General features: G+C 47.3%; 2 protein-coding genes across 3 annotated transcripts; both read left to right on the top strand.

The window, feature by feature from the left end:
• Positions 1 to 1,210: 1,210 nt before the first annotated feature.
• cyp7b1 (cytochrome P450, family 7, subfamily B, polypeptide 1) lies at positions 1,211 to 14,834 on the top strand. Of its 2 annotated transcripts, XM_085388893.1 has the most exons (7): positions 1,213 to 1,365; positions 6,137 to 6,273; positions 10,574 to 11,170; positions 11,710 to 11,916; positions 11,995 to 12,173; positions 12,789 to 13,100; positions 13,196 to 14,834. In XM_085388893.1, the coding sequence occupies exons 1-6, from the start codon at positions 1,277 to 1,279 to the stop codon at positions 13,080 to 13,082; spliced, it is 1,503 nt and encodes a 500-aa protein (XP_085245019.1). In that variant the 5' UTR covers positions 1,213 to 1,276; the 3' UTR covers positions 13,083 to 13,100; positions 13,196 to 14,834. The 2 variants fall into 2 exon arrangements, with proteins under 2 accessions (XP_085245018.1, XP_085245019.1); XM_085388892.1 differs by having other exon boundaries at positions 1,211 to 1,365; positions 11,710 to 12,173.
• A 395-nt stretch (positions 14,835 to 15,229) lies between these two features.
• On the top strand, positions 15,230 to 21,718 carry LOC146647340 (E3 ubiquitin/ISG15 ligase TRIM25-like). The gene is made up of 2 exons (XM_085388862.1): positions 15,230 to 18,114; positions 19,078 to 21,718. The coding sequence occupies exon 2, from the start codon at positions 19,174 to 19,176 to the stop codon at positions 21,082 to 21,084; it is 1,911 nt and encodes a 636-aa protein (XP_085244988.1). The 5' UTR covers positions 15,230 to 18,114; positions 19,078 to 19,173; the 3' UTR covers positions 21,085 to 21,718.
• The last annotated feature ends 1,013 nt before the right edge of the window (positions 21,719 to 22,731 follow it).

Here is a 22,731-nt window from a genome sequence, read left to right as displayed (position 1 = left end):
ACTAACAGACTCAAACACAGTTTCTACCCAATTGCAATATCATGTCTCAATGCTACTAAAAGCAGATGACTTTCATTGCCCCTGTTGTCATTTGTGCCCTTGATGTTGGAATGCTTTCAGACATGTTTTGTTGGATGCGCTAACAAATTGACTGAGTGATTGATTGTTTGAGTGATATATCAACTAGGTCGTATGTTGAGTGTCTGTATGGGGCCTTAGGCCTGGATTGCTTGGGTGTATCTACGGTATGAGAATACTGTATTTTATATGTATTTCTATCTTTTATATCCTATCATTATAGTTTTTAAGTATTTAATTATAGTTTTTAAGTATTTATCTTTTGTGATGTTGCACTGACCAGAGACATCTTTCAATTTCATTGTACCTGTGACAATGACAATAAAGAATATTCATTCATTCATTCATTCATTCATTCATTCATGAAAGCCAGTTTTCTGTCCTCTCAGGATGTAACTCGGTGTGTTGGTGCAGGCGGTGCGGACTCGGCCGTCTGACTTCTGCATGACTTTAAAGCCTTTCCTGGATTAACTGTGTGGAAAAACAAAACCTGCTGAGTCTGCAAATCCAAAGTTTGGTTAATAATGGATGCTGTTGTTCTCTTAGCTGGTCTCTGCCACAAACAAACTCTCATTGAAATGAATCGACAGATTTTATTGTCATTTCAACCAGACATGTAACACACAAACACAGGACTACGTAAAGTGCAATGTGCAAACAAATGCACAAATAAACAAGATAAGACAGAACAGGACGACACACACAACGCTCTGCAGTGTTGTGACAGCCATGAAACTCGTTTTACTTCCCAGAGACTTATTTATTAGGTCAGGTATATTTTGGTCTCATGAAAGGAAACACCCTGATCTGCCTTCATCCCTTCATCAGACACGGTGATGTGATTAGAGAGAAAGCTGCCTGAGCTCTTTTCACGGTCCCTAACAGTGTTGGTGGCCTCCGTTTTCACAGGCGTGGACTGCAACTGTCCCAGCTGACAGCGAGCTTCCACTCCAACCCCACATCCACGAAGAACACGCACTCAGTGAAGGAGATTTGAGTCTTCGCGGCCTCGTTTTTATCTTTGTTCTTATAACTTTGTATTCTGTGTGTCACATGTGGCATCCATATGATCGATAAAAACAAACTGAAGTTGGTGTGTTTTATTTTGAAAGCTTCCGGTGATGTGCGCGTGTATATGTGTGTGTGCGCGCTCCCGCAGAGTAGTGCTCCGGTGTGAGTCCCGGAGAGAGGTAGGATCATGTCCCCGCTGCTGCTGCTGCTGCTGGTGCTCGGCCTGCTCGGCCTGCTCCTGCCGCTGCTCCTGCTGGTCCTGCGCGGCAGGACGAGGTGAGTCCGCCCGCATCTCTGTCCGGCCCGGCTCGGCTCGGCTCGGCTCTGATTTTTCGTGTCTGTGTTGATGAGAAAAGTTGTTGCACGCGGAGCTCCTGGTTGGCTCTGAAACGTGTCGGTGATTATCGGCATTGTAACATTTTTCATGAACGATGTTTTCGTGTTTGTTCTGTAGTTTTGACCCGGGTCACGTTCACTGCTAGTCCGACTGTAATGTTTCCCAGCAGCGAAGCAAAGGGTGGGGTAGCCTGGGGTCACTGCGGGACGGAAGTGCTCGTTGTCCCGTTCCAGACTCGGGCACATGATGGAAGTGTGTTGAGATCGATGCTGCCACAGGAAGTGGAAGAAGATCAACACGCACACGAAAGGAAACAAAGAGATGGAGGATGAGGTCACTGAGTGAGAGACGACCAGAGGTCAAAGTGGGGAGAAGCTCAGACTCACGCACAGACCCGGTGCATCACAGAGACGCTACAGGAGCTGCGCTGAAGTCTTAGTTTGAGTCTTAGAGGCAGCTTCAGGTGGATGGTGACCTGCCCCTACCCCAGTATCGCAGGCTGGTCAGCCGTGAATCTCCTCAAAACCTCCTCCTCAGGACAACTGTAGCTGAAGGAGAGGCTTCTGCTCCCCTCGGGAGACTCCGGGTCTGATGAAGAGCCCAGAACTCGTGCAGAAGGACTTCAGGTCTGTCAGCACTGAGCTTTCGGGTATCGAGCTTCATCTCGATGATCCTCGGGTGACAGACTAATCGATAAGATGAATGAAGCAGATCAGAGAGACGATCAATGCAAAAGAAAAATACAGGCAGCAAATCAGTGAAAGTTAATGAACCACAGAAGAGCAAAACAATCAGCTGAGGTGGAGAAACCCGAGGGCCGCAAAACTCCTGCAGTGAGGGTGTGAGGACGTGTCAGCATTACCAGAGGGGCAAACCGTCATCGCCCTGCAGAGGGGAAATCGGTCCAGCGTGGTCATCCCAGTTACTAATGGCAGGAACTAGGGGTGGGGGAAAAATCGATACTGTGTAGTATCGTGATATTTTGTTTGCTAATAATGTATCGATACAGGGACAGCAGAAATCGATGTTTTGTTACAAAAAAGGTTTTTGTGCTCTGACTTCAGAGCATGTTGGTCCTTTTTCTGAGCAAGAATCCTGACACTGTCCAAATGTGTTTAACTTGTTTTTTTGGCAGCAATAAACATGACAGTTTACTTATTTTAATTTAAGACATGTTTTATTTTAATTAAGTTTAAAACTTTTTTATTTAATGTAAAATTATATTTTGTTTTAATTTACTTTCAAATTCTTCAGTTGCTGAAGGGGCTGCATAGTTTTCATATTGCATAGTTCAGAATAGCTGTAATTGTACCAGATGTTTTCAGTTCAGTTGGACTAGACTGTAATACAAACCGTTCAGTTTGTCAACAATAAAACTGAAATGAGAGAAAGACTGAGTGTGAGACTTTGATATTAGATAAAATGAATATTGATAAAGTTTAACTTTATGTACAGAATCTGAATATCGCAAAATATTTTTAAAAATTGCAATAATATCGTATCGTGCGTTAAGTATTGTGATAACATCGTATCGTGGGATGTATGGTGATTCCCACCTCCAGCAGGAACCATGACATCACCCTCATCCTTCGCGCCGCGCCGGGCGACTGCAGCGAGTTACAGCTGTTTGCCCTGTAGACGGCGATCACTGGTTAAGTAAGTTGACTCCTGCCGCTGGAGGGAAGGAGCGTACGGTGAGGGGGAGAAATGCAGCCGTGATTTATGGGAGCCACCTGTTTCAGCTGACCCCAGATCAGCAGGTGAGACGGCTGCTTTTTCCAAAGATGAGAATGAAATGGGATGCATCCCGTCTCTGATGCAGCGTGACGTCATCCTATCCCTCCTGCTCAACACATGCTCAGCGTCCTGAGCAGGAGCGCATGGTTCTCAGCGCTGGTGCAAGGCGGACCATCATGGAGGACAGCAGCACGCCACTCACAGCCTTTATCACACGTTTTGGGAACGGCTGGCTTCCCTTCGGCTTGTGCTCGGCTCCAGCGCAGTATAGACGAATGCTTTTGCAGGTGGGACAGGTGAGATCTCTGAGCCACGTTTGGATGAATTTGGTCGGCACCGAATCATTCGAGGAGCATCTGATTGATGCGCCTGGTGTGAAGCTGACTCCAGAACAGTGTGGGGTGTTTGAAGACGCCCTCGGCTCACGAGTGACGTCGTTCACTCAGCGTTTGAAGCGAGCGGCTAACCCTGAGAATCCTGCAGCATCAACAGAAACTCTGAAGGCAGATTTCTCTGGTTTCTTTCTTCTCGCAGCAGATTTGTGGTTGCACATCCAGAGTTTCCGAGCATTTCGAACGACTGTAAGGACTTAAACGCTCAGGCTTCAAACTCTGCTGTTCCAGGACAGTGCCTCCTCAGACTGCACGCTCCGTCCAGCTCTGTCCTGTTCTGGATCCTTATGCTGGATTCCCACAGCTGAGTGGGAGCGCTGATGTCCATCTGGTGGGATGTTCCAAATATTTCTGTCTTGCATTCTTGAACTCTTTGTCCCCGCGGTCGTTCTCAGAGCGCCGATCGCCTCCACGTCTTGGTCTCTGACACACTCGGCGTCTCACAGCGGACACTCGGTGTCTGGACCGACACACAGCGCGTCATTCCTCAGTTTCCACACTTTGCAGTCTGACACAGCTGCTGCAGGTTCATCTAAACTGAGCACATGAAACGGGACGATGTCTCTGAAATATCAGTAACCCGGCTTCACGGGTTTCACCTGGATGAGACGGACGGTGTGGTCACGTGGCACAGCGTGGGATAGAAAGGCACGCAGGGATCTCTCTGCAGGGAGTGACTGGAGGTGGGAGGCTGATGTTTGAGCATGTGCAGACACGGCTTCGTTAGGTTTGGCCGCACGTTAGTGCACACACACCGGCTGTTGGTCAGGTGACTCGTTCTGCAGATGCTCTCATACTTTACACCCAACCAGCTACCGGGAGAGACTCACACCCGGTTCTCTGGTCTGATTCAGATATCTGTTGTGTTTTAACCTCGTTGTGAAGCACTTTAGTTTACCTTTGGTTTTAAATGTGCGATAGAAATAAAGTTGTTTTGTATTCAGATGACGTAATGAGAGCAGATTAACTGATGGTGTCGGCGATGTTTGGCTGTCTGGCCCCAATGAAAGGCTTCCTGTCTGTGTTTGAAGACAACTGGGCCGCCTCCAGGGTGTCCCGTGACCTTTTGCTCCCAGGAGGAAGTTCCTCTCAGTGTGAGGCACAAAGACTGGAAGTGCAGGGGAACACTTAGCAGCTCAGGAGGAAACTCACAGCGGGAACCTCAGATTGGTTAAAGGGTGGAACGTTTCCAGCCGCTGCGCATGAATGCGGCGCAGTAATGACCCTGCTGCTCGGTCCTTTGTACAAGTTGTTTTCTCGAGGCAGTGAGGCGCCCTTCAGCTCGGACCCGGCAGGGCCGCGTTTCTCTTTGTTCCCCCGGAGTCACGATTCCTCTCACGGCCCGTGGGAGTCGTGCGGAGTCTTAGTTTCACTCCTTGGTTACGTTTAAAGACATCTCTTTACATCTCGTTACTTTCTGCCTTTGTGTGCGTCCTTTTTACCTGAAGGTCAGGTGAAGGTGATTAAGACAGATGTAAATGTAGGAATGAGTGAAGGAAAGCCTCGGGTTTGTGGACGTAGCGAAGGAGGACATGCAGTGACAGAGGAGGACGCTGGAACAGAAGATGTGACTCCTGGAGGGAGCAGCTCGGAGAGAAAGGCCTCCCTTTGCATCGCTTTCAGAAATGCTGTGTTTGTGTTGCACTTCTCTGGGGTCACGTTGTGTGTGCTTGTTTGTGTACACGAGTCCATCAGTAGTGTGAACACAGAGCATCACTGTGACCGACGACTGCTTCGAGGTGATCCGGCTGCAAACTCTGGCAGAGAGCTGAAGTCATTCTGTGTCCTCGTCCCTCGTTAATTCAGGGTTTCGTTCCCTGTTTGCTAATTATGCAGAACATCGGAGTCTTGTTGAGGCATGAACCCTGTAAATGTGACGCTTGTTGTGATAGTTTGTTTCCTGCTGTGTTATCAAACTGAACCTTTCTGTCCAAACGTGGAGCTGGGTGGAGTGTTTCTGGCTTTCTGCACTCGCAGCTCGTTTAGGGTTTGTAACTCGGATCAAAGTGGAGACTCGGCGCTTAAACGCACCGTTGATGTTAGGTCAGGAAGTCGAGCTCAGATTGTGACTGGCCCGGACGCGTTTTCGTGTTTCCTGAGAAATTCCTTCACGACATTCGGGCTTCCACGGCAGAGCTCTGGGTAAACACCGGACTGCTCAGGATTACGGCCATTAATCCAGGGAATGGGGCACAGTGCACACACGGGCTGATGCAGCATGTTAGGCTCCTTGCATTAAATCAAACTGCACTGACTGATTCTCTGTTTAAAAGCAAGTTTACATGTGAGCTGACCGAACAGCAGCGAGCCGATAGAAAACAGATCCTGAAGCTCACAGCAGGCAGACGTCTGTTTAATAACCGCAGCAGACTCTGAAGGTGTTTTATAGGAGGGAGTGTTTTTCTGCCTGAGGTTACCCTTTATTACAGTTTCACAATCTCAGTGAACAGGAACACCTGAGCCTCCGTCCACAGGAGGATTCAAAGTTCAGATCAGACACGCTGTGTGACACCAGATAAACTGTTTGATGTCAAACTCACAGAGGTGAAATAATGTGGTTTCTCTTGTGTGTTGCTTGCAGACGAGAAGATGAGCCCCCTTTAATAAAAGGCTGGATTCCTTTCATTGGAAAAGCTCTGGAGTTTGGGAAAGATGCCCACAAATTTCTGAAAGAACATAAGAGGAAGTTTGGAGATGTGTTTACCGTCCAGATAGCAGGTTGGTATTTCCAGCGTCCCTACCAGCCCCATTAAAGAGAGACGGCCTGTCTGCACGTTAGCAGCACAAACTCGTTAAAACAGTCCAGGGCTGCACTTCAGTCATTCATAAAAATCAAAATCCTGTAAATTATACAAGTGTGACGCACAGATTATTACGGAGCAGGTGACAGGGTGAGCCTGTGTCCATCTTTGCTTTTGACTAGGGCTGCCACGATTACATCGACTATCAAAATCGTCAACGGCTAGTTTAATAGTCGACGCGTCGTTTGAAGCTTTGTAAGATCCCAAAAGACGCAGGAATAAGTAGCAGGATTTAAGAGTGTAATAACGGACTGAAACAGAAGATGGCAGCACTGCATGTACAAGGATGCCAGCTGCCGTTAAACCCCGAAGAAGAAGAAGCTGTGTACCAGAATTCATAGCACCGCCCAGCTCAGTAGTGATGGTAAATTTGATTCTTTTTGCTGAATCGAGTGTTAATGAGTCACTCACCAAAGTGAATCGGGTGTTTTGAGTCATTTGATTCACTGAGTCAGTTGACCAGAGAGTGCAAAAATTTTACATTTTCACTCAAACTTAATTTGTTTCCCTTTTCATGTAAATCCCACTGCTAAGATGAATGATTAAAAAAAAACCCAAAAAAACCCCCCAACTATTTTATAGAGAAAAAAAGAGCAAAAACATTTCTAAAATTAAGCAATTTCTTATCAAAATTGCTTAATAAACATTTATTTTGTTTATTTGTATTTTATTAGTATTTTCCTTAAGTGTGTCAAATATACATTTTCTCATCTAAATGTCCACTGTGCTGTGAGCCAGGGAGCGGTAATGCGCCTTAACATTGGTTGCCAACCAAGAAGAAGAAGAAGAAGAAGAAGCAGCTGTGAGCCAGGAGGGAGGGAGTGAGTGAGTGATTCGTTCGCTCTTTGATTCAGCACAGGAGGGAGGGGGTGAGTGAGTCCTGAGTGATTCGTTCGCTCGCTCTTTGATTCAGCACAGGAGGGAGGGGGTGAGTGAGTCCTGAGTGATTCGTTCGCTCGCTCTTTGATTCAGCACAGGAGGGAGGGGGTGAGTGAGTCCTGAGTGATTCGTTCGCTCGCTCTATGATTCAGCACAGGAGGGAGGGGGTGAGTGAGTCCTGAGTGATTCGTTCGCTCGCTCTATGATTCAGCACAGGAGGGAGGGGGTTAGTGAGTCCTGAGTGATTCGTTCGCTCGCTCTATGATTCAGCACAGGAGGGAGGGGGTGAGTGAGTCCTGAGTGATTCGTTCGCTCGCTCTTTGATTCAGCACAGGAGGGAGGGGGTGAGTGAGTCCTGAGTGATTCGTTCGCTCTTTGATTCAGCACAGGAGGGAGGGGGTGAGTGAGTCCTGAGTGATTCGTTCGCTCGCTCTATGATTCAGCACAGGAGGGAGGGGGTTAGTGAGTCCTGAGTGATTCGTTCGCTCGCTCTATGATTCAGCACAGGAGGGAGGGGGTTAGCGAGTCCTGAGTGATTCGTTCGCTCGCTCTTTGATTCAGCACAGGAGGGAGGGGGTTAGTGAGTCCTGAGTGATTCGTTCGCTCGCTCTATGATTCAGCACAGGAGGGAGGGGGTGAGTGAGTCCTGAGTGATTCGTTCGCTCTATGATTCAGCACAGGAGGGAGGGGGTGAGTGAGTCCTGAGTGATTCGTTCGCTCGCTCTATGATTCAGCACAGGAGGGAGGGGGTGAGTGAGTCCTGAGTGATTCGTTCGCTCGCTCTATGATTCAGCACAGGAGGGAGGGGGTGAGTGAGTCCTGAGTGATTCGTTCGCTCGCTCTTTGATTCAGCACAGGAGGGAGGGGGTGAGTGAGTCCTGAGTGATTCGTTCGCTCTTTGATTCAGCACAGGAGGGAGGGGGTGAGTGAGTCCTGAGTGATTCGTTCGCTCGCTCTATGATTCAGCACAGGAGGGAGGGGGTTAGTGAGTCCTGAGTGATTCGTTCGCTCTTTGATTCAGCACAGGAGGGAGGGGGTGAGTGAGTCCTGAGTGATTCGTTCGCTCGCTCTTTGATTCAGCACAGGAGGGAGGGGGTGAGTGAGTCCTGAGTGATTCGTTCGCTCGCTCTTTGATTCAGCACAGGAGGGAGGGGGTGAGTGAGTCCTTAGTGATTCGTTCGCTCGCTCTTTGATTCAGCACAGGAGGGAGGGGGTGAGTAGCTCAAATGTGATGTTAGCATGTTAGCAGCACGATGCTACTGTGAACGGAGGAGCTATTTTCTTGATGTGAGCTTCTACTCAGGGGTTTTTCTTCCAGTTCAGAGCAGAAATGCTTTTGTTACGAAACTGGCTGTTGTTCCCCCCCCCCAATTTTAATTATAAGCTAGATATATTTCTACTAATGGAATTAGTTTGCTAACAGCAACAGGGATGAGTCAGTGAGTCAGTTGGGCTTGTGAATCATGATTCACGAGTCAGTAAAGTGATTCTTGAGTATTGAACGATTCGTTCACGAATCGAACATCACTACTGCTCAGTTTCCAACAATGGCGGCAGCTAGTTAGTTTTAATATTACTCTTATTATTCTTTCTGGGTCACAAAATAAACGTTTAACATATTTTCAGGCGAGAATGTAGCTGTGTAAACCTCAAATATCTGCTCAGTTCATCAGGACACCGCATATTTTCAAAAGCGCTCCGACGTTTTCGGAGACGTCTGTTACCCACTAGCTCGATAGCTAGCCGGGGGCGAGGCTAACTAGAGCCGTGAGAACACCGGACTCCCGGCACATCGTTTTCAAACCCACCGCCATCTTTCGCTACTCAGGTTAAACATGATATATGAGTCACTTAGATAACTTAAAATGTTATTGTTTGGCTTTTTTCAGTATTTTATTTGTTCCTGAGTAAATCAGTTTGTCTGAGATTAAAGTTATAGTTTTTACACAGCTGAATAAACGTCAAGCAGACAGCTGATTATCAGAAGTGTGAGATGCTCCAGAGTTTACTCCGGTGTCCTGTTATATTTTAGATAGCAAGGAGTTTATTAAACTTCACCGAAACAATCTGCAAACTTCATTAAAATTTAATAAACTATCATCTTGTCTTTATTGTTAGTTAGCACCTTAAACACTTAAAGCTGTAAGCTAATGATAGTTATATAAGAGCAGATGCTGCTGGTGCAGTAAGCTGTAATGGATGATGATCTGATTAGTCGACTAATCGCAAAAATAATCGCAGACTAGTCGACTCAAAATAATCGTTTGTGGCAGCCCTACTTTTGACACACTCCTTCTATACCCAATCACCTGAGTGACCACGAGCCAGTGAAGCTGTGCGCTGTTTCCAGGTCATTATACATATCAATGTTCAAGGTTTCTAAATAGTCAAAGTTTATATTATTTACTTGTGATACTAATATGTTTTTTCTGGGAATGATTCTGAGGAACTTATCAATAATGTAGGTGATGAATAAGACAGAATTAAGGTGAATGATGGGACGCAGACACAAGTAGAAAATGAAAAAGCTGAAATGGTAAAGCAGAATAAATTCTTAGGATTGATAATATCAGACATGTAGTCATGACCAAATTAAAGATTATAACTGTCTCTGCAGACGTTTTAGTGTCGAGCTGTGAGGAAATAATGATAAAAATGCACAAAATTATCTTTTCAGGACACTTCTTATAACACACAGATGGGTATTTTCATCATACAAATGTCTTATTTTTACAGTCAAAATAATTAAAACTTCAGGGCTTTGTTAGTTGGTGTTCGAGCTGTTAGAGTTAGATAATGTTTAGAGCACAAAGTAATCTATTACCAGTTGATATTTAAGATCCTTTGGACCACAGAGATGGTTGATTTTAACGTGCTCGTGGTGAGAACGTCTGGGAATGGTTTTTGTGAGTCTGTGTTTGGGTTAAATCGTGTATAAAGACATGGTTTAAATGCAGTGATGGGCTGAGGCAGCATGATAATAGAACATGTTACGTACACTCAGGAAGAAGCTGCATGCCTGAGCTGAGCTACGTTACTTCTTCCCACTGCTCTTTGAGCTAGAAGATAGTATTCTCCTTCCTGTATATACGCGCTTGTATATACAGGAAGGAGAATACCATCTTGTGTATATATGTACGCACATGCTCAAAGTGATCAGTCGGCTCCTCCAGCTGTTTCTCTTTGGGACCACTGATCTTTCCAGCTGTTTTTTTTTTTTTTTTTTTTTTTTTTTTTTGCTCTGTCCCAACTTTTTATAGACTTGTTGACCTTTTATCTTAAAAAGCTCCAGTCTGAGATTAAACACCTGATACGGTTTGCATCTTTTATAAATACAGGTAAATACATGACCTTCATCATGGATCCTTTACTGTATCCCAACATCATCAAACAAGGCCGGCAGCTGGACTTTCACGAGTTCTCCAACAGGGTGGCATCATTGGCCTTTGGCTATCCACCTGTTACTAGCAAGTTCCCCGGCCTGAAGGAGCAGATCAAACGCAGCTTCATTCTCCTCCAAGGGGATAACCTCACGCCCCTGACAGAGAGCATGATGGGTAACCTGATGCTGGTATTTCGTCAGGACTACCTGGACCAGGAGAGCAGCTGGAAGACCGCCTACATGTACAAGCTCTGCAACTCGATCATGTTCGAGGCGACCTTTCTCACCATGTACGGCAAGCCGCCATCCGCCAGCCGCCACAGCGGGATGAGCGTCCTGGAGACGGACTTCATCAAGTTTGACAAGATGTTTCCGCTCCTCGTCGCTCAGATACCCATCTGGCTGCTGGGACGGACTAGGGCGATCCGCGAGAGGCTCATCAACTACTTCCTGCCGCACCAGATGTCTTGCTGGTCACATTCTTCAGAGTTCATCAGGACACGATTCGAGATGTTTGAGCAGTATGACACGCTGAGGGATTTCGACAAAGCAGGTAGATAATTAGCTACTGTGCAAACATGTTTCTGCTGCCCTACAGCCCAGACCTCGAGTGGCTCATGTGCAGCTGTGGTCGGAGGTTAACATCCACCCATCGTGGGCGCTAACTTGTCTTGGTCATTTCAAGTTTTGAATCACTTCTTTGAACGCTTCTAATAAATGTCCCTCAGCAAATCCCACCTTGACCAAATGCTTTTGGTTTCCATCATCAAGCTTCTACCAAGTTTGGCTCTATATGATGATGTTTATTTAATGGTAGAGTTCATCTAAATTGAACTGACTCGGCTTTTAAGCACAGTCCCAAATACTTGACGGGGGTTTTGTGGAGGCTGTTGCAGAAGCGTAATGTCAGCCTGCTTTATGTGTTTGCAGCTGCTGATGGATTTAGGCCTTTCTTCCCTCCCTGTGCAGTGTACCAGTGCCACTGGCAGCTCAACAGCCCACAATATAGACAATAATTGTTTTTGTGACCTGAGTGTAAATGCTGCGTGGAAGCTTTTTGTGGATGACATTCTGCATCCTGCTGACTTTCAGCTCATCACTTTGCCATCCTGTGGGCGTCTCTGGGGAACACGGTTCCTGCTATTTTCTGGGTCACGTATTACCTGGTGAGTCACCCTGAGGCGCTGCAGTTCGTCCGTCGGGAGCTCGAGGACGTCCTGAGACTCAGCGGGGTGGAATTCAGCAGAGATAAGGATGTGATGCTGACCCCAGCGCACCTGGAGAAACTTCTCTACATGGGTACGTGCACACAGAGATTCTGCATTCGTACACTTAGAGATGTGAACCTGAAGATCATTGACCCGACTGTCTCCACAGAGAGCGCCATCGAGGAGAGCCTCCGCCTGTGCTCGGCCTCCATGAACATCCGGGTGGCTCAGGAGGACTTCAGTCTGCGTCTGGATGCCGAGCGCTCGGCGGCCGTCAGAAAGGGAGACATCATTGCCCTGTACCCTCAGGCTATGCACCTGGACCCCGAGATCTACGAGGACCCACAGGTACGCTGGACCACTTTTCAACTTAAAAGGACTCAGTGCACCTTAATACATGCATTTGTTGTTTTGAACTGATTACATACCTGCCTTAAGGTGAGACTTTAAAAAATCCAAATGACAGCGTGGCATGTCTTTCTTTGCGTTTGTATTCAGAGGGGCTGTTACCCCTGAAGCCTTGAATCCCTGCAGAATCACAGTTCTGGTTTTTGTGTAACTTTAAGGTGTTTTCATCCAGTCATGTGATCAACTCCAAATTAAGAGGAAAGTCTGGAAACCTTTGAAATCCACACAGACTGATTATCTGCTGTTGGGGGAAATGATGGGTTATTAAAGCAGCACAGGGAACAATAGTGCCATCTGTTGGCATTTTAGTCAAACTCCATCTTCCATCCATTTTTCTTCCGCTTTCCAGCTTATCAGCACCTCAGCCTGTCCCAGGAGTGACGGGGTGAAAGGTCATCATTCTGTGGCAGGGCTCCATCTGAGCCCAGGTTTATTAAGTCGGTGGTTTCTTCCTCTCAGGGCTTATAGCCGAAGCTGTAACAGTCATTTGCAGTGAAGGGATGCCACGTTTGACTGTTGTTCGTCACGCTGTCGTTCTTCTCTCTGTGCCGTCAGACGTTCCGGTTCGACCGCTACGTGCAGAACGGCCAGAAGAAGACCAACTTCTACAAGCGTGGCCAGAAGCTCAAGCATTACCTCATGCCTTTCGGCTCAGGTGCCAGCAAGTGTCCCGGACGTTTCTTCGCAATCAATGAGATCAAACAGTTCCTGTCCGTGATCCTGCTTTACTTGGACCTGGAGTTGGAGGAGGGCCAGAGCAAAGCCACCTTGGACCTCAGCAGAGCCGGCCTGGGAGTCATGCTACCAGCTGAAGATGTCCGCTTCCGCTACAGGCTGCGGCCTGTCTAACGGGGACCCCCCCAGCAGGTGAGGCTGCTCTGCACGGGCATATCCAACCTGGTGTTCGTAGAATTCTCGATCACGTTCTGCTCAGATTTTTCTAATTTCTGCTTCATTTTCAGTCGTCCTGGTTCCCTGTGAGCGCCGACCTCGCGGCGTGCACTTCTGTGCACAGCCTGGACAGCGAGAGACCAGAAAGAACCAGACGTGCTGCACATGAACGGCTGTGGAGACGCTGGACAGGTTGAAGCTTCCAGCCTGTCGGATTTTTTGCCTTAAAGCTTCGTCAGTTTTAAAAGAAGACCGAAAGTAATTAGTACGTATTTTTGCACCGTGGTTATTGTCCTTGTTTTCTGTGCCTCGGTTCTGTTTGCCAGTATGTACCTTTATGTAGCACTGGGGTGTAAATACTGTATGAGCCAGGAGCTTCAGGTAAACAGTGTTGCATTTGCATGCTTTCATATTAACACTGCAGCTCTCAAAGTTAAAGGAACAGTCCACACTGTGCAGGAAGTCCGGCCGCGGTTAGCTTAGCTTTGCGTAAACACAAGCGTCCACAGCGTACTTCAGAGTCGGCTGTGAACACCGTTAGATTGAGAACTTCTACAGTGGCGGACGTGGACAAAATGCTGTTAATTTTACTCTCTGCAGTGTTTACATGCTTACACAGTTGCTGTGCCTCCACAAACAGCACTCTGTTCTGCTTCTATGCCCCGTCTTTGTTTACTCTTTCCCACCCAGGCTTCTAGGCCTCTGATTGGCCAACACGGTTAGGAATATATCGCCACCTGTTGCTTTGGCATGTTCATAGCAGCGTTTTGCTTCATTTTTGCGTCTGTGGACGGGTTTTTTTTTTATTTTATTTTATTTTATTTTTTTAAACGAGAACGGAAAATCTCAGTTTTCAAAAATACATGTGGACGTAGCCTAAAGCTGTCAGCAGACTGAGAAGGAAACTTGTCAGATCAGGAGGGTCCGACTCCAGGCCTCGAGGGCCGGCGTCCTGCAGGCTAAATGATGACCTCCTTACATGTCTTGAAGGTCTCCAGAGGCCTGGTGATGAACTAATCATGTGATTCAGGTGTGCTGACCCAGGGTGAGATCTGCAGGACACCGGCCCTCGAGGCCTGGAGTCGGACCCTCCTGTGTTTGTCCCACAGGGTGCAGCGAGTCAGTGCCACCTGCATGTAACGAGGTCAGCCGTTAACGGCACGCTCTTAGTCAGAGCGGTGGCGTGGCCCTCTGAGGAGCGTGTAAAAACAGCTGATGATAACCCTGCACCGGACTTCCTGGACAGTGAGGCTGTTCCTGTAGCGCCACCTAGTGTCAGCACGCTGAGCACGTCAGACTGCAGGTGGAAAACGATGTTTGAGATCTGTGGTGTGAGTGCACAGTGAACCAGCTGACAGATTTAATGTGAAACTGTCCCACTTGTGGATGAACCTGCAGGGCGCCGTTAAAGGAGCAGTTCACCTCAAAATCAGGTGTGTTGTAGGTCCGACTGCTCTTCCCTCACGGGGATGTGAGGAGATGCACCGACACCGAGCTTTTAACAAGCGTTTCATTCAGGAACTATTTTCTTTGCACTAATTACTCTAAAATGTGTTGATTTGGGGGTGAGCCGTCCCTGTACTGCAGCCTGTGGACGAGACACTGTGTGCCAGTGTACAGAGGGCCTGATACTCCACAGTAATACCCGTACATGTGTATTTTGATGCATTTCAGGTGATTTTGGTCTTTTATTATTAAAATAAAATGTAACGTGCTGTGTCGCGTGATGTTATGTAACCTGAGCAGCACAGACGCCGAGCACAACCAGCTTCTCTCTAAACTCGCGTCTTTCTTTGGCCATGAAGGTCTAAACGGAGCAGACAGATTTAATCAGGGTGATGATTACAGCTCCACTCAGGAAATTCATTTAGCAGTTACGCCCAGTGCCAGGAGACGCACACCATCGAACACTAATGACGCAGTGGTTCCCAAACTGTTTTTACTGGCCCCCCTTTGTTTTACAACAAAAATGTTCGCCCCCCCCCCCCCCCCCCCCCCCCCGCGTGCACAGGCACAAACACACCCTCCAACCACACGCCCATGTTTTGCTCCATTGTGGTTTATTTCTCACCTCCAACATTTAGTAAACAATTAAGCAAACACAAGTAATCTGCAGGCAGTAATAAACTAACTCTTTTACGCTGCGTCCGCACCTACACGGGTATTTTTGAACACGCAGCTGTTTCGTCCACGTAAACGACGTTTCGAATCACAGAAAACAGATTTTTAAACTCCTTTTTTGCGTTTCCGTGTGGACGAGGAATACAGAGTTCGTCACGCAGCGTCAAAGGTATGTGCCTTTTCCACGTCACGCTGTGGCCACGTTATTGTTTACATGAGATGAACTGCAGAATGATAGAGACGAAATACTGTTAATCTGACTGTCTGCAGGTTTTACAGCAGTTACTGTCCCTCTGTTTACAAAGGCAGAGGCGTCACGGTGTCATTATTTTACATGCAGTTGTTTTTTTTCCTGTGTAATAATATTCAACATTGATCTCAATACATTTTTCAAAAAATGCAAAATGTGTTCAAAAACATAAACAACTGTGGGATCCTGTTTGTCTGTGACAGGGGGAACAAATCGTGGCAGGATCAGCCTGATGTTATTTGTATCCTGCTACAACTTTACTGTATAAAGAGCAAACATCTCCAACATGTCAGGAGCAGTTAGTCATTACAACAAGTGTTTGTGAACACTCAAGAATGTGGGATCCTGTTTGTCCGTGATTTGAAGAGCCCAGCGCTGCTCCCGACGCAGGGAAACTAATCCTGCAGGGAGACCTACCTCCGCACCTGTGCAGGTGAAGCCAAAGGGAAGATTTGCTTCACCATATTTTCTAGTCTTTGAATGAAGTTGGTTTAGAAACATATTCAGCGATGCTTCATCTCCTGCTTTGCGTTTGCGTGGGCGCCTCATCACAAACCTGTCCATTATGCTAGCAGTGTCCTCCAAGGGTTCTCCCCCCCCCAATGGCTCTGAAGCTCTGGGTTAGGCTAACAGAACAATAATTGTGGTTCTTCTTATGTAAAACTGATTATCTGTGAACGAACAGACTCCACGACAGCTTTTACAACAGCCCTGATCAATGCTCACAGCTGACCTGATTGGCTACCCCCCTGGACTTTTTGGGGGCAATAACAATAATAATAAACATGCACTCATTCTTTTATTTGTTTATCAAGTCATCCTTTTTTGCGCTTACCTTTCTGGCACTTCAAGTTACAGTGTTGTGTTTAGTTGTGCGTAGTGCCGACATGGGACAGTTTGATGTTGTTGCATTGTTGTGCTTGGTGTGACTGTGCAATGACAACAAAGACTTGTATTATGTTAACAGGCTTTGGGGTTTGGTTAAAGCAGCTAACCCAAAGAAAGCTGGCTCTCTGCAGCCCTGAGACCAAAGCTGACAGCAGGTCAGAGCGGCGTCCGCGGCCTCGGCCTTGATGGGAACGTGCTGGCCTGCTTTTGTTGTTTTGACAGAACATTTCCAGCGATGATGTTTGCTGTTTTGTTAAACTGTCCTGCTCGTCCTGGAATGATGTTAAACCTGATCCCCTCGTGTCCGCTCAGACAGACCACATATTTGAGCAAGAGTAAGCAGTGAAGGATCCGCGTGCACGATCCCTGCTTCTGCTCCAGGAAGCAGCTGTACATGTGATTAACATTTATGTTGCTGTAATCGCAGTGATTTGGTTTGGTCACACTCATCTTGTTGGAGATGAAGTGAAGCTTAGGTTGAGATGACTTTAGGACTAGCTGTGGGTCATAGCGGGCTGCTGAATGCGTCCGGATCTGTTCGCACGACGAACACAGTCACTGAATGTTGTCAGGCAGCTTTTTAAATGCACAACAGAATCTAAATCGCCCCGAATCACACACAGATGAACAGTGCTGTCTGTTTCAAAGTTCCTCTCAGCTGCTCCTGTGTCTCGCCACAGCAGACGGAGCCACAGACACCCCCGTCTGTCCAGCCTCGTGACCTCTGACCCACGGTTCACAGGCGCAGAGCCGCTAGCCACAGCTGAGAGCTGGATTTCAAGATCCAGATCAAAGAAGCAGCTTCATCTATGACAGAAACGCTGAAGTCGGCCATTTCTTGGCTCCGCCGGGTTAAAATAGATGCTCTGCTCTGTATGAGCCAGTTGCCATGGTGAACGCTCAGAAATTAGTCCTAGCAGGAGGCCGAGGACGAAGCTGCAGCTCAGGATTTATTCACTGACTCTGCCTTCAAGCCAGCACGTGTGTTTATTGAGCATTTCCATCAGTTTGCATCGCGCTGGCAGAGGAGGCTGCAGATCAGTTAAGCATAAGTGCCACCGTGCTGACTCGAGGCTGCAGGCGCTCTGCGAACGACGACTCCGGGGGTCGCTCTCCTACGTGAGTTCACTGTTTGGATTAAAGTTACAAGAAAGTATCATCAAACCTGAACTCCCCAACATGAATCTGCCGTTAAAGGTCAACATGGAGTGCTCGACCCGTATGAGGCCAGAGGCCTGTGACCGTTCTGTGCTTCCTGAATTCTGTACATTCAGGTGGGTTTGCTGTGGCTGGTCTCCGGTCAGCCTCTGTGCACGTGTCAATGAAGGAAAACAAGGAAAGCACAGCAAAGAGTCTGAATGATGTCAAAGCTTTCCTCCGTTGGTCTTCTGGTTTTCTGTTTAGAGGAGTTTGTACTCCCAGATCAGGCTGTCAGTCGCAGTTTCTCGCTCCGTGACTTCATGGAATGAAGATGAACCTGATAAACTCCTCCTCCTCTGCAGCTTCTCAGCTTTCTGTGTGCACCAAACTGCACTTTTTCTTCTGCCTGTCTGAAGGTAATCCTCAAATAAAACAAAGACTGCTCTCCGTGACTCGGCACACAACATGTGCATGTTCTGTAATTTCACATTTACAGTTCTCGTGAGTTACGAGGAGGCGAGGAGAGGTTGGGTGCTCTGTGATCCAGCCTGCACACCTGACGATACTGTCCTCTGCACTAAACACATACTCGTGAGTACAGGAGGTTTATCTTCCCCTTTCATCAACCTGTTCCTACACTGTAAGCATGTAAACACCTGACATAAGATAAGACAAACCTGTATCAGGGAAATTTGCTTGAACATGAAACAAAGTGGACAATACAAAGATAAGAGCAGCAAAAATTAAGAAAAACAATAGAATTGAATAGAATTGTATGTCAGTTGTGCAATAGTAGCAATACTGTACATAAGAGAGACGAGAGGCGACCATTGTGTGTTGGATGTGTGTGTTGTTATCTGCAAATCAGATTCAGGAGAGTTAAAAGAAACTGTTGGATCTGTTTGCAGACCTGCTGGTTTCCCAGCCGAGCATTCGCATTTTTCAGCAAGTGTCATGAAATTCTTGTCATGGCAAGTTGAGGAGAAGGAAGCGGTGCGGAGCCAGGCCGCACACATTCACTCATTATTAAAGTAGAAATCACGTCTTGTTCTGTGTGTCAGATTTCTCAGCACAGCTGTTCCAGGCTCGTGCGTTACACGCTGATCATTTATTATTATCATTATTATTATTATTATTATCGACTGAATGCTTCATTTTCAGCTCCTCTACAGTGATCAGATTTCTGTTCTTCTAACAGCAGCTCTGCACTGCACACGCACAAATGTGCAAATATGAGTAAAGCTCCAAGTTGTGATAGGCAGGTTGATCTCAGTGTGTTATAGGAGGCATGAGTGCTGAGTGTATTCACAAAGATGAGCACACTGCGGGCTCCTGAAGGGCCCGATCACCTGTGATGACCTCGGTCCTCTCCTGGTGATGCAGGTAGCTGCGCTCACTGGGTCTGGAAGAGGAGGGGGGTGGTCTTGTGATGCATGTTGGCATCATATTTGGACTGGAATGAAGTTAAACCTGATAGCTTCTTTCTGCTGCCTGCTCTTAAACACAGCAGCTGGTTTCTGTCCGCATATTTCCTGCTGCTGTCGTGTCTTGCAGACGTGCGACGGACTGGCGCAAGTTTGGGTTCGGATCAGAACTCGCCTTTAATCTGCTGAGAAGAAGAGAAACTCTTGGCTGTCTCTCAGAATTAAAATGCCTCAACTGGCCAGAGAAAAGTTGTGCTGCTCGATCTGTCTGGATCTGCTGAAGGATCCGGTGACTCTTCCCTGCGGGCACAGCTACTGCATGATCTGCATTAACAACCATTGGGATGGAGAGGATCAAAGGGGGGTTCACTCTTGTCCCCAGTGCAGGAAAACCTTCATACCGAGGCCAGTGCTGGGCAAAAACACCATGTTAGCAGAGTTGGTGGAGGAGCTGAAGAAAACTGAACTCCAAGCTGCTCCTCCTGTTCATCACAACTATGCTGGACCTGGAGATGTGCCCTGTGATTTCTGCACTGGGAGGAAGCAGAGAGCCACCAAGTCCTGTCTACAGTGTCTGGCCTCCTACTGCGACGATCATCTCCAGCCTCACTACGATTCTCAGGCCTTTCAGAGCCACAAACTGGTTGAAGCCTCAGCAAACCTCCAAGAAAAAATCTGCTCTCTCCACAACAAAGTGAAGGAAGTTTTCTGCCGCAGTGACAAGCAGTGTATCTGCTACCTCTGCTCTATCAGCGAACACAAAGGCCACGACGTCGTGTCACTGGCAGCAGAGCGGGCCGAGAGGCAGAATGAGCTCGATCCATGTCGGCAGAACATCCAGCAGAGAATCCAAGACTTGGAGCAAGATCTGACAGTGCTTCAGAAGCAGGTGGGGGTCATCAACATTTCTGCCGATGAAGCAGCAAGGAATAGCCAGATGGTGTTCAGCCAGCTGGCCCAACTCATCGCGAGACGAAGCTCCGAAGTGCAGCAGCAGATCAGAATCCAGCAGGAAACAGAAACGCGTCGGGTCAAAGAGCTCGAGGAGAAGCTGCAGAACGAGATCGCCAAGTTAAAGAAGAAAGACTCGGAGCTGAAGCAGCTTTCATACACCGAGGACCACCACCGCTTTCTACTCACTTTCTACTCGCTGTCAGCACTCGGCAAATCTACACACACCGGCGTCAACGTCCCTCCTCTGAGCTTTGAGGAGGTGACGGCGGCGGTATCGCAGCTCAAAGACAAACTCCAAGACCTTCTGAGTCAGGGCTGGACCCAAGGAGAGGCGCCGCTGAGACCAGCAGAGCTCGAGGGTTCAGGGAAGCAACCGCATATAGTCCCAGCACCAACATCCTTCATAACAAAAGAAGAAGAAGTCAAATCAGCAGCCTTCCAACAACCACGTGTGGTTCCACCAGCAGAGCCCAAGAGTTTCTTGAAACAACCCCGTTTTCCACCAGCACCACATCTAACAGCTTTTCTGGCAACAGCAGCACGCAAAAATTCATTGAAACATGTGGTGCCTCCAGCAGAGCCCACGGCTTTGGCCCCACTACACCCAGCTTTGGTGACGCCGCCGCTACCTTTTGCACCGCCGACAGAGCCCAAGACCAGAAACGAATTCTTACAGTATATGTGTCCAATCACGCTGGATCCAAATACAGTGAGCAAATGGCTGTCACTGTCTGAGGGGAACAGGAAGGTCACGTACATGAAGAAGGAGCAGTCGTACCCTGATCACCCAGAGAGGTTCGACAGCCTTCAGGTCCTCGGCAAAGAAGCTCTGAGTGGACGGTGTTACTGGGAGGTGAAGTGGAGCAAGTTTGTTGCTATAGCGGTCGCCTACAAGAGCATCAGCAGAACAGGAAGTGAGAGTGGATTCGGATTCAACGACAAGTCGTGGGCGTTGTGGTGTCACAGTAACGAGTTCAGACATGACAGCACCACCATGTTCCTACAGGTTCCTCAGTCCCGCAAGATCGGGGTGTACGTGGATCAGAGCGCAGGTATCCTGTCCTTCCACAGCGTCTCCGGCTCCATGACTCTCCTTGCAAAGGTAGAGACCACCTTCACAGAGCCCCTCCACGTCGGACTCTGGGTTTGTTCGGGATCTGCCAAGTTGGTTCAGCTGCTGTAGGATTTCTTTCTGCTTGAACTTCATTTCTTCTGTCTCTGTCCGTCACTTCAGAAGTCAGCTAACATTCCAAAGAAGCCATTTTTCCAAGTTTCAAGCCACTCCGGGAACTGTTTCTGTACGTACTGTCAAGCCATTTAGAAATCGTTTGGACAAAGTAAATTAAAAGGAAAAAAGAGCTCTAATAATTCTGAAAACTAAGGATACTTTATCTTATGTGACACCTAATGGTTATCTATTGTTAATCGAGTAGAAATAGGGCTGATCAAAATGCTTTTGTTTTATTTTGATTTGTTAATTATTTTTCTTTCAGTGATTAAAACCAACTTCTTTTCTCCTTTTTCTAAACTGAGCACCTGATGATTTTGAACTTTTCTTGTCCATCTTGGTTTTAATTTTGAACACCCATCCCTCAACCCGAGGATCACCACAACATAACCTAACACACCTACACCTTAGTTCACAGATTCACTTTGTCTAAGGTGCTTTTCTGGGATTTCACACAACCCAGGATTCAGATCATGAATCCATAATGAGCTTGGATTTACATCATTATGAATGAAATACGCTCTATTTGGAAGCAGCAGGCCCCTCCCCTTTCGACGGGTTGTTGAAAGTACTAACCCTAACCCTAACCCTCCTCACTCACCGCCTCCACCACTGCATCAGCACAGGGCCTGCCCTCCTCACCGGTCTTCGGTCTGGTCCTGTCCCCAGACCCGAGCGCAGGAGATGGCCGATGCCCCCGCAGTCATAGAAGAGCCTCAGGAGTGCCCGAGTCAAAACACATAAAAACTCTTAGAATGTGTTGCATATGTGAAGATGCTGCTCTTCTCTGTGTCAGCCTGAGCTGCTGAATGACGGCCCCACAGCATCGCGCTCTGCCTCCTTCAGTAGAAGATATTGTGAGTGCACTGTGACGCTGTGCTGGGCCCATCTCTACACACGACTGTCAGCTTGTTGCCACGCTCTGTGCTGCTCTTTGTGCCCTGAGTGAAGCTAACTCAAACCTGTTTGTGTCTGTGTGGATTTATTTCACATTTCCATAACAGGACATACTTTAATCATCATCACATCTCATTATCTTTGGCACAAAGAGGTGTGCGTTTGCATTTTCAAATCTAGACGTTATGTTTTGAACTTTTTACAAATGATTTCCGCTAATGAAGACTGAGCACGCCACAAACACACTTAATTCCTCATTTATTTTAGACCCACATCAAACAATAAAATAAAGCCGTGTGTTAGTATTCATTCACGTCAGACTCTTTGGTGTTGAGTATATGAATGATCAGTAGTAGAATGGATATGATTCATTATGGATAAAAACCTGAACGAGGCCTTTTCTTTCCATTTTCTCTCCTTTATTATTTGTAACACGCTGTTTATGTATTTATGGCTCAGTTTGGTACATTTAAATAGGTTTTAGGAAGAAAGAAGGACGTTTATTCCAAGCGGAACAAAGTATTTGAACATCCTCCTCCTGCCGGAACTTCAGAGCGGGACATCCGGTGGAAGTAAACAATGAAAAGGCGGCAGTATGGTTGTTCCAGCGTGAACTTTTGGAGGCTTTGTGTTGTTGTGTGAGCTGAGTGTGTGAGCTGCGGCAGCAACGATGCCTTCAGTTCAGTATCTGAGAGAGTTCATCAA

Source organism: Rhamphochromis longiceps, linkage group LG18 (assembly GCF_057381845.1).
Source record: "Rhamphochromis longiceps isolate RC_006_pf linkage group LG18, R_longiceps_female_GT1.1, whole genome shotgun sequence".
Classification (NCBI taxonomy): domain Eukaryota; kingdom Metazoa; phylum Chordata; class Actinopteri; order Cichliformes; family Cichlidae; genus Rhamphochromis; species Rhamphochromis longiceps.
This window is presented reverse-complemented; position numbering and strand designations above follow the sequence as displayed.